Raw genomic sequence first — 11,324 nt, forward strand, 5'->3', positions numbered from 1 at the left:
TGCCTTGTTCAAGTGTTTATAGCCAATTTTATACACGCTATTACACTGACCGGTAGGTGGCAGCACAATGATTCACTTGGCTCAGTCTGCGGGAAATTAGAGGCGAAGAAGAAGAAGCCCGTGACGCTTTACCGGAAAAAAAAACCTTTCTCTGCCCCTGCATGAGGTTGGCGGGCTGTTAGTTGAATCTGTGTGCTGGCTCTATTATTTTAAATTTTGCAACTGAACTGGTCAGCACAAGTTGTTAGCCAAATAACTCAGTGCCACGCGGAATCCTTTCACTCGGCTAAGGCAACAAATTCACTTTAAAAGTCTTTATTTTCGCACTTGGCTAGCAGTTAGCTTGCATGCTAAATAATACGGTCTCAATGCTAGCAGCTAGGCAGCTAACCGGCGTTGTATCAACTTGCTAACATTGGCTCGCACTGAACCCCAACACGTTAAAGATGTGAGTTTTTGCTGGTTTATATTTAACCGTTATTCACTGATGGCATTTAGCCAACTACCACTGGCGCTGTTGTTGTTGTTTAAATTGAGTTGAAATGTTTTCCTTTCAGAGAAGTCAGCGGTGGTTGACCAGCAGCCATGCCGTCCACCGCTGGACCCAGCAGCCCCGCAGCTGCACTCGCCGAAGCGCTGGAGAACTCAGCCCGGCAGATTGACAGACACCTCCAGGAGGACCGGTGCTTTCCTGACCTGTCAGAGCTGCTCGGTGTCCCCGCACACAGTGAGTCCTGGCCTCGGAAAGACCTGGCATTGGCTACCAAGCTGTGTGTGTGTTTACAATAGGGTGACATGGAAAACTGCAGTGGTAGGAAAAAAGTAGGGAGGCTGGATGATGTGTAGATAAAAGCAAGTGTCAAAGTGGGATTTGACTTAAATCTTTACATGTTTTTGTACAAAGATATTAGACACTTCAAGCTTAGTTAAAGGTGCCAAATGTAACTGTAATTCAACAAAAGTGATACAACTTAAACACTTGTGAACTGTGAATAATAAAACCTGTAATAGGATGGTAATAGGTGAAGGTATGAACTCCTGTCCTGCGGATTTGAATCAGAATCTAACCTCTGTACCGACCACATCAAAAAAAGAAATGCACACTATCTTTTAATTGCCCAAAACAAACTTCGCTGAATGCAGGAGTGCAATCCTCGCTGCATCACTTCCTACTTGACATACACAACATGCAAGATCTGCCATGCCGAGATCTTTCTTGAAAGCCTGCTACTATGCATACAAGGCTTCAAAGTCGCTCTTAAATTATTGCACTCCTGCACAGTACAGTGAATCATGTGCAGAAAAACTTCAAATGAAAATGTTTTCTATATTAGTTAGGCTAAATATTAGTCTGGGAACATTATATTCTTGTGACGTTAAGACCCTTTTACATTTCACACTCTTTGTAAGTTTAAGGAATATGTTTGTATACAAGGGAATTAAATTATATCAGCATACGCAGGCTTTGATAACACAAGACTTGACTCTTTTTCTCGATTCTGTTGATAGATATGCCGTCCCTCTCCGGAGTGTCAGACATGGACTACCCCCTCCAGGGACCGGGTTTACTAAGCGTGCCAAACCTCCCTGAGGTCAGCGCGGTCCGCCGAGTCCCTCTTCCACCTGAGCTGGTGGAGCAGTTCAGTCGTATCCTTTTGATCATTCAGGGAAAACAAATTAATTTCTCTCGGGTGGATCCGAAGGTTTCCTTTAGATATACGGCAAAATGATGACTTCATTGCTCCTTTTTTTGAGAAATTTCTGCTTAACCATTTCATAGATATGCAGTTTAACTGCATGATGGGAGTTTTTCCTGAGATCTCTCGAGCCTGGCTTACAATCGATAATGACATCTTCATGTGGAATTACGAAGATGGGTGTGTACTTTTTTTAGTTTTTATGGCAACTGATGTGCACACACAGTGCATTTAAATGTGTTATTAGTAATAACCTTTACATTGTTACCCGTCCCCATAAACTTAAAGTCGAGACTGTTATTTTATTTTTCTCTGCTTTGTGCCTTGCAGAGGAGATGTGGCCTATTTTGATGGCCTGATTGAAACTATCCTGGCAGTGGGCCTAGTGAAACCAAAGCAGGGTATGTCTAACCACTCAGTCTATGTAGATGTTTTGTTTTGTTTAAGTAATGCTTATAAGTTGTGTTTTTATCTTTTCAGGGATTTTGCAGCCACACATTCACTACCTTTTAGTATTGGCCACTTCTGTGGACGTAGTGATCCTCGGACTCAGTTTCCCCAAAAGCCAAGCTGGTGAGTCTTAAGTTCCAAGTAACATTGTCCTATATGCACAAGCAAGTGCCTGATATTCATCAGCTAGGAAGACAAATGTGAGAATTACAGCTGATGCATGAAAGCACTGCCTTATTGCAAGTGTTGTGGACGTAGTTCAGACTCTGCATGATAACACTTGTATGGGCATCAAGGTGGAACTAATTATATCTCCATGTGCTTGTATTGATTTAAATGGATCATATTTGTGTGTCTCTTGCTATAGGCCTGAATGACAGCATGTCTGGTGGGATGCAGCTGCTACCAGACCCCTTGTTCTCCATCCCCACTGACAACACCTACATCCTGTCCATCACCTCCACTGACCTGGGACGCATCTTTATGGCAGGAAAGGACGGCTGCCTCTACGAGATCGCTTACCAGGCCGAGGCAGGCTGGCTGAGCCAACGTTGCAGGAAAATCAACCACTCCAAAAGCTCTCTGTCCTTCCTCGTCCCCTCTGTGCTCCAGTTCTCGTTCTCTGAAGACGGTAAGGAGATGGAAGCATTTCCACGTGGAGTGAAACGTGTCCTTGATGAGGTTAAACTTTGCATTTACCTGTTGTTGTCTTCCTCCACCACAGATCCCATTGTACAGATTGCAATTGATAACTCTCGCAACACACTCTTCACACGTTCCGAGAAAGGTGTTCTGCAGGTATGGCATCATATCGAGATCACATTTACATTTGTAGGGATCATCAGTGAGCTGAAATGATCCGTCTGTTTTTCAGGTGTATGACCTGGGTGCTGACGGACAGGGCATGAGTCGTGTGGCGACAATGTCCCAGAATTCCATAGTTGCAGCTGCTGGAAACATCGCCAGGCATGTTTGAGTTTGACGAACTTCAAATGCGTTTCTTTTAAACGTGTTAATAATTCCCACAGGGTTGTAAGAGTCTTTTCTTCTCCCCTCCATTTCTAGGACAATAGATCGTTCTGTCTTCAAACCCATCGTCCAGATTTCTGTGATTGACAAATCAGAGTCCTCGGACTGCCACCTGCTTGCTGTCACTCATGCAGGTAAAACCCTGTAATGATAACATAAAGAAATAATAGTGTACATGTTGGGTTATATCATATCTGTTCACTTATTATGGTTGCTTATACTGATACTCCCTTTCTGCAGGTGTGCGTCTCTACTTCAGCACCACACCTTTTGCTCTTATGCACCAAAAGCATATTCCAGTTCGACCCAGCCTTCTAGCTTTGGTCCATGTCCGTCTGCCTCCTGGGTTTTCTGCCTCCTCTACACTGCAAAAGCCTTCAAAGGTCCATAAAGCACTACACAGCAAAGGTAATGGGAGTCGGATACACTTTGTTTTCAGCGTTCTGCTCACTGCCCTTCAGTGTATCAGCTACCTTTAATACATATTTTAATCTTTCAGGTGTTCTCCTAATGGCTGCTTCTGAGACGGAAGATAGTGATATTCTGTGGTGCATCAACCATGACTCCTTCCCCTTCAAGAAACCCTTAATGGAGACGCAGGTTTGGACATAAGAAGCACACAATAAAGAGATCAATCAAAATTTAAATCTGTGTAGCTTGGAACCACATGTGAGAAGAAAACCCCTGCAGAACGCCTCTCTTTATTCTTTATTGTGTTGCAGATGATGTCCAATGTGGATGGACACTCTTGGGCTCTTTGTGCCATTAATGAAGAGAGGCCAGGCAAGATTTTTACCCCTCTTAATATGGAGCAGATCCCCATCACTGATTCACCCGTGGTCGTCCAGCAGCACAATATTCCGCCACAGAAGTTTGTCCTTCTCTCTGCAAAGGTTAAGACTGCAGTCATGACTCGCCACGTTGCATACACAGAACTTAATCTTGTGCGAAAGCATTTTTTTTTCTAAAGTGTAGACTTTGTCCTGCAACAGGGGAGTCACATCTTTCAAAAACTACGACCAGTGGACCAGCTCCGTCACCTGCTAGTGAGCTGTGCTGGAGGAGAAAGCGAAGAGATCGAACGCTTCTTCAAGCTGCACAGGGTACAAGTCATGACACTCACCGCTTGTAGCCTTAAACTTGTGCACGACACACAAGCGTGGTTTAGGCTACAAGGCTGGCAGCCCGTGTGACGCACAAACACAGGATTAATTCAGGCATCTTTCTCACACTCTTGTTCTGTGCAGGAGGAGCAGGCTTGTGCTACAGCGCTGATCCTGGCGTGTTCCTCTTCTTCTGCCGACCGAGAGGTTTCGCAGTGGGCCACCAGAGCCTTCTTCAGGTCAGATAACAATATTTATACATACAGGTACACATTTACGCTCGTTCACACGGTACACAAACTAAATTAATTCTTCCTTTTCTGTTGTAATCAGATATGGAGGAGAAGCACAGATGAGATTCCCTGCAGCCATGTCTTCCCCCAGCACAGTTGGACCTGTGATGAGCTCTCCAGCACCAGGTAAATGAGCCGATATCTTGTTGTCGCCTGGCTTGTGGAATCAAAACCAAGCATGTCAGCCTTCTGTGACACAGTGTAAATCCACATACACTTGAACCGTGTCTGTGCAAATAAACAAAACCAAACAAACATCTTGCCCCCATCAGGCATTATACCCCCAGCACTGGCCACACCCTTTGCACAGATGCATTCTGGATCTGCCCCCATCACACCCATGTCAGCCGGCCCAGAGGTGATCTTCTCTGGAAAACACAACGGCATCTGCGTTTACTTTGCTCGCATCCTTGGGTAAGTAAATCCCGTCGTCATTTGTCAATTTTTTTCTAGGTCAGAGCCCTGAATGCTGACATTCGATGATGGTGTTCTTACTCTCTTGACATACTTATTACAGAAATATTTGGGATGGGAGCCTTGCCGTAGAGAAAACCATGAGCAAAGGAAATCAGACTGTCAGCATTGTAAGTAGCTTAATTACAGCAGTTTTTAAGTTGATGCTAATCATGAAAAGCTAACACTTATTTTTTTTTGTCCCTATAGTTGGAAAGCAGCGTTGGATCATTTGATCTGGAGTCTGTCCTCCTTGAGCTCTTCGGTTTGAAGGAGTTCCTCGATAAAAACTCTCAGTTCAGTCCCTCCTCTCTTGGTGCTGCGAGGTAAGATATCCACCTCTACTTGCTTATATTTCATTGAATTAATTGGTGTTTACTGCCACTGTGAGTGTTTCCTGTATATGCACGTTTGTAGTCTACAAAAACATGATCCAGATCTGCTTTGGTTTAACATCTGTTCTGCTCCCTGTTAGCTTTACCTCTCCTGCCAACCTGCAGCAGAGACTGCTGGGATTTATGCGTCCTGATGGAGCCAGCTCTCAGCAGGTTCAGCAAGAACTCCAGAGGAAATATCACAGTGAGTTATGAGGACAGATTTAGATATTTTCTGGGATTTGTTTTGAAGTTAAATCAGTATAAATGTTTGAGTTTTGTCTTTGATTTAATTGTGTTTATCTTTACTCATTTTTAGTGATGTCTGAGTGTCTCTTTGTGTTTCTGTCTCTGTTTCCAGCCAAGGCTCAGGTCTATGAGAAAGTGTCCCTGCAGGCCATCCAGCAGTTGGTGCATCGCTCTTATCAGACTCTGGCCCTGTGGAAGCTTCTCTGTGATCATCAGTTTAGCCTCATTATGTCTGAGCTGCCAAAGGTACAGCACATGAGAGCACAGACACTTCATCTACCTGGCAAACAGATGTTTCTGCAGCGTAGCCTTTGTTTTCTGCCAAAAACCTGATGAGCAATGTGTGTTCCCTCTTGTTCCAGGAGTGCTGATTGCAAGTTCTGCCTTTTTTTTAATTATTTTTTGTTTACAGGATTTTCAGGAACAGATGAAGGGAGCGAGTTTTAAGGATGTTGTGATCCGCGGCAAGGAGCTATCTGGAGCGCTCATCACAGGACTCATTAATGTCTACATCAAAGATAATGCCTCTGTGGATGCTATCAGCAATCACATGCGGGACCTCTGTCCCCTCTTGTACAGCAGCGACGACAGTGTTTGCTCCAAGGTACCTTCACTCTTCTATTTTGAAGTCCTCCTTCAAGGCAAAAACTACCCTACTAGAAGTGTTATAAATTGTATAATAACATTTACCATAGTTTGTGGGTGTCGCATTTTAATCTTATTGATGTCTCTGTCTTGGTTTCACGTTCATTTTCACGTAATCTTCAAGATCATTTTTGGAGCAACAAGATCTTGTACTAAAAGGTTATTGATCCACGCTCATTGATTTATGTGTCTCACCACTGAATTTACTTTTGTCCCCCACTCAGGCTAATGAGTTGCTGCAGAGCTCTAAGCAGGTCCAGAATAAACTTGATAAAGAGAGGACCCTGAGAGAGTCTTTACGGCTCTACCAACAGATCAGTCAGCACACAGACCTCCCACTTGTCTGCTCCCAGTACAGGCAAGGTAGGGAACGTGTAAAACGCCTCCACTCTCTCTGTTTTTATTTTTCGCTACAGTATTTTTTTTTTACTAATGCTGTTTAACTTCTTAGTGCGTTTCTACGAGGGGATCCTTGAGTTGTGCCTCACAGCAGCAGACAAGAAGGATCCACAGAGGCTGGGGCCCCACTACTACAAGAACGGAGAGCCCGAGGAGGACAGAGTGGGACAGCAGGCCTTCCAGGAAAGGTAGAAACACCAGGAAATAAAGTAATCACCTGCAAGAGATACAGCTGTTGCAGTCGTCATCATTTTTCCATCCGTCCTTTTTCCCTTTTTTTCCCCGTTGCAGACTTTCGTGTTATCAGTGCATCTCAGACACCATGCAGGAGCTGGTGAACCAGAGCAAAGCTGCTCCTCAATCCCCCAGCGTCCCTAAGCAGCCCGGCCCTCCTGTCATGACCTCTGACCCCAACATGCTCAGCAACGAGGAAGCTACAGCCCATGTGAGTAAGAAGGGGGACAGTTGACGCTTATCTCTTTCCGCTGCGGTGAACGTGATCTGCATTTCTAATGAAAATCTCTTTGTCCCGCTGCAGTTTGAGCAGATGCTTGGTCTGGCCCAGAGGTCTCAGGATGAGCTGTTTCACATTGCTCTGTACAACTGGCTGATTCAGGCCGACCTGACGGACAAGCTGCTAGAGGTATCGTGTTTTTCTGAAAACAATTTAGATTAGAAAATGATTTCTGTAGTGTTTTCTGCTTAATTATGCAAATAATTTATAAATCGTGTTACTTTAATCTGTCATCCAGGTGAATTCTCCATACTTGGAAGAACATCTGATGCACATGATCAAGCAGGACCAGAGCAAGGTTCATAACATGGACCTCTTGTGGCGCTACTACGAGAAGAATCGGAACTTCGGCAAAGCAGCTCACGTCCTGGCCCGTCTCGCTGACATGCACAGGTTAGGACACATGGCGAGAAAATAACACGAGCCATGTTTACGTGGATGATATTTCTTTAATACGTTTGAAATCATTCTGACTAAAGAGTCAGACTATGTACATGGACCACAGCCCTCAAAGCAATGGTGCAGGTTCAGATCCAGCCTGCACCCCTAGCTGATTTATATGGTTATTAGGGGCTAATATGTTTCTATTGAACAGATTATCAAAATGTTCACTGTACTCCTCTTAATCTGTTTGAAAATTCCTTTTAATCTGGTTTATTCTGCTTTTATTGAGATTATTAATAGAGTACTAGTGTCCATTTCAAGTTACTCTTTAAGCAAATCCTGTTTACCGCATATACTTGCATACACGATTTTAAAACACTACCCTGTTTGTTCCCCAATCGTTGCAGCACTGAGATCTCTCTGAAGCAGCGTTTGGAGTACATCGCCCGAGCCATCCTGTCTGCTAAGAGCTCGTCCTGCATCTCAGCTCAGGCCTCTGACGGAGAGTTCCTCCACGAGCTGGAGGAAAAGATGGAGGTACCTACACTGTGGCGATCCCTTGAGAGAAATCTATTCCATGAAATTCAGACTGAAAATAAAGACGAAATTCGCTCATTTTCCGTTTGTCCTGCTCCCCGTCTTCTAGCTCGTGCGTATCCAAGTCCAGATTCAGGAAACCCTGATCAGACAGTACTCCCATCATCCCTCGGTGAAAAACGTCATCTCTCAGCTGGACTCCGAGCTCATGGATATCACGAAGGTAACATCAAAAGTAGTTTAGGGATTATAAATAATTTAACGGTGATGGATTAAGATTTTATATTTTATTGCACATTTAAAAGTATTTGTGATCTTGTGCAGCTCTACGGGGAGTTTGCTGACCATTTCAAGTTGTCAGAGTGCAAGCTGGCCATCATTCACTGCGCAGGACACTCTGATCCAATCCTGGTGCACTCGTTGTGGCAGGAGATCTTGGAGAAAGGTGAGTGAACGGTCTCAGTTTGCCCAGGCACGCCCGCTGCTTCAGTGATCATTATATGTCACTGACCCTGTGTTTACGTCTTTCAGAACTGGGAGACTCCGTGGCCATGAGTCCTGTTGACAGGATGAGGTCTCTCAATCTCAAGCTGGTGTCCCTGGGAAAGATTTACGCTGGAACTCCACGATATTTCCCACTGGGTAGGCTGTAATTATATTCAGTCTGGGCTGCATTTTCCAGCTTGCCGTGTGCAAGTTTTGAGCAAAGTAATATAATTATGTAATTATGTCATTTATGTCAACACGTCTCTGGAGGGCAAGTGATGTATGATGCAGGTGCTTTAGGTAATTGTTGAATTATCCTCAGACGTGCTCAGACCCGTCTGCAGTGTTTCATTTTATATAAATCCCCTGTGCTTGCATGTGTGCAGTTTATCAGTCATGTCCCCAGCAGTGTACAAGTTGCTGAGTGTGCAGTGTTAATGGCATGTCTCTGGTGATTGTAGAGTTCCTCGTGAAGTTCCTGGAGCAGGAGGTTTGCCGACTGAACTGGGATGTGGGGTTCGTGACTTCCACCATGCAGGAGATTGGCGTGCAGCTTCCACGTCTCCTGGAGGTCTATGACCAACTCTTCAAAACTCGGGTACGCGCCTCAATCTCAGAATTTGTTCTAATTCAGGACTAAATTGCCTCACTGATTCTCATCCATCACCTGCCTCTGTGTTTTCTGTAGGATCCCTGCTGGCAGCGGCTGAGGAAACCTCTGCATTTGGTGGAGTGCATTCACGTGCTTCTCTCTGGATACGTGGACGACCCCAGCAGAGTGCCCACCTATGACAGGTAATCACCGTCGTCGTTCTTCTGCTGGCCTGTAGTGGCCGCTGTGGTGCTGAGATTAGTACAAGTCTAAAATCCCTGTGACCCCTTATGCTGCATGCATCACCCAGTGTGTCGCTTACTAAAGTGTTAATGAGCAATAAACCCAGATCAGCCACAATATTATGACCACTGACAATAGATGTGAATAACATTGACCGTCTTATGAGAATTTAACGTTCTGCTGGGAAACTTTTGGACCTGGCATTCATGTGGATGTTACTATGCACGTAGCCTATGCAGGTGCGAGCCATTTATACTTGTACGCTCGTCAGTCCGGTTCGCTCTGTAACAACGCCACCCAAACGTTAGTCGGCGCTGTGTCTTTTTTTGCCAGTCAGGTTAATTTCTGTTTCTACTTCCTGCTTCACTTGCAGCAGTGGCGACTGAAACTTTTGCCGAACACGAGTCATACAAATGTCTGCATCTCCAAACAAAATCCTCAGTTAACCTTGACGATTCTTTGTTGATCCAAAACAATCAATTCAAAAATTGCGGCGATGGAGAAGCACCAGGTGGTCATAATGTTATGCCTGATCGGTGTAGACTGCCCCATGTCAAGGGATGAAGCTAAAGCTTGTACGAAGCATCTATAATTAGTGAACATATATTAAAGTTATGCCCTTATTAGTACAAACCCTACTCTTTGTGTGACTACAGCTGATCCCATCAAGGAAACACTGTCAATATGGACAGAAGAGAAAACTACAGCAACTAAAGAATTTTTTTCGTTTACAATTAAGTAAATAAATTGAAATCTATGAACCAAGAATAAGGTTTATTTTTCATCTTTTACAGACGCCGGTTTACTAACGTGTGTCTCGACAACATCTGCGGATACCTGGTGGAGCTGCAGTCTCTGAGCCCTAACGCGGCCCTTCAGCAAACCATCGGCCACTTCAAGTCTCTGCAGGCGAAGCTGGAGAAACTCCACTGACTTTACTAATGACATTCTCCATCCGGGACGAGGGACAGGTGACTTCTGGATCTTGCACTGTTGGCCTTAGCTGATTAAAAGTGTGATTACGTCGTCAGCGAGCCCAACACTGGGGTGTCTGTGTTCTGCAGTGTTGTCTTCAGCCAGATGTTGCAGCTTGGCACAGGCTCGTTGTTAAGGGACAGAGGGAGCAGATGAAAGTCGTCCGGTTAAAATTAGGTGTGATGATGAGACAGCTTTTATAACTTATTTGATAGATTTTGTTAGTCTGAACATTATGCTCAAATTTAACTTTTGACACAAAAAGACATTTTTAGTTATTTGCCTTGTGTGCAAATAGCTGTGGGACATCTGAAAATGGCAAGATATTAAATTACCTGTGTTTCTTGGAGGAAAAAAACCCAACATGAAATCAGAATTTCACATTGTAATGTTTTCAAATATTGAAATGCACTTGTTTTGTGGCCATTTTTGGAATATTTTCATATGAATACAGTTTGTAAATATACCTAACTCGAGCCTTTTCATGACGGAAGAATGATTTCTACTACTGCCTCCAAACAAACAGTTTAGTGTTGTAATTATGTACATTACTTGGCTGGGACGTCCCCTCTTCCGCCAAAGGTCATTCACTTAACACTTAAAAATTGACGTGGTGTCATTTTACGGTGAGCCGTCGTCTAACTTGTGTGGCAAATTCACCCGGGCCGTTGTTTATGAGTGCGTTTGTGATTCTTTTGTGAGATCCTTAAAAAAAAAAACTTTTTTTATATATAAAGAAATAAAAAACTGTTTGTGTGTGAGAATCTTTTGAAAACACGACGCAAATTATCTGTGAACTAGACAGTCTAGTGTTTTTGTTTGCTATCAGCAGAAAGGGACATGAAATTGCTCCGTTCTGATAATGTGACACTGTTTATGTAATTATCTTTAATTCAAACAG

At 44.0% G+C, this 11,324-nt stretch overlaps 1 protein-coding gene across 1 annotated transcript; it reads left to right on the plus strand.

Annotated features, from left to right (window-relative positions):
- Positions 1 to 113: 113 nt before the first annotated feature.
- Positions 114 to 11,173, plus strand: nup155 (nucleoporin 155). Its single transcript, XM_084572092.1, has 34 exons — positions 114 to 448; positions 558 to 727; positions 1,510 to 1,647; positions 1,781 to 1,877; positions 2,028 to 2,098; positions 2,178 to 2,270; positions 2,515 to 2,778; positions 2,872 to 2,945; positions 3,022 to 3,113; positions 3,213 to 3,310; positions 3,417 to 3,584; positions 3,676 to 3,776; positions 3,899 to 4,069; positions 4,169 to 4,279; positions 4,424 to 4,518; positions 4,613 to 4,698; positions 4,845 to 4,986; positions 5,090 to 5,156; positions 5,236 to 5,351; positions 5,501 to 5,604; positions 5,761 to 5,894; positions 6,061 to 6,252; positions 6,518 to 6,656; positions 6,745 to 6,880; positions 6,984 to 7,137; positions 7,231 to 7,335; positions 7,445 to 7,599; positions 7,998 to 8,127; positions 8,237 to 8,350; positions 8,452 to 8,572; positions 8,659 to 8,769; positions 9,075 to 9,211; positions 9,302 to 9,408; positions 10,243 to 11,173. Exons 2-34 carry the CDS (start codon positions 586 to 588, stop codon positions 10,379 to 10,381), a joined length of 4,104 nt encoding a protein of 1,367 aa, XP_084428218.1. The 5' UTR covers positions 114 to 448; positions 558 to 585; the 3' UTR covers positions 10,382 to 11,173.
- Positions 11,174 to 11,324: the final 151 nt, after the last annotated feature.

The sequence above is a fragment of the Chelon labrosus genome (genome assembly GCF_963514085.1).
Source record: "Chelon labrosus genome assembly, chromosome: 22".
Lineage (NCBI taxonomy): Eukaryota > Metazoa > Chordata > Actinopteri > Mugiliformes > Mugilidae > Chelon > Chelon labrosus.

Bases quoted from the DNA above. Each gene is read 5' to 3' on its own strand.
- nup155 (XM_084572092.1), top strand. From the start codon at position 586: ATGCCGTCCACCGCTGGACCCAGCAGCCCCGCAGCTGCACTCGCCGAA. The intron at 3,311-3,416 runs GTAAAACCCTGT...CCCTTTCTGCAG, and splicing joins GCTTGCTGTCACTCATGCAG to GTGTGCGTCTCTACTTCAGC. The intron at 4,519-4,612 runs GTCAGATAACAA...TGTTGTAATCAG, and splicing joins GCCACCAGAGCCTTCTTCAG to ATATGGAGGAGAAGCACAGA.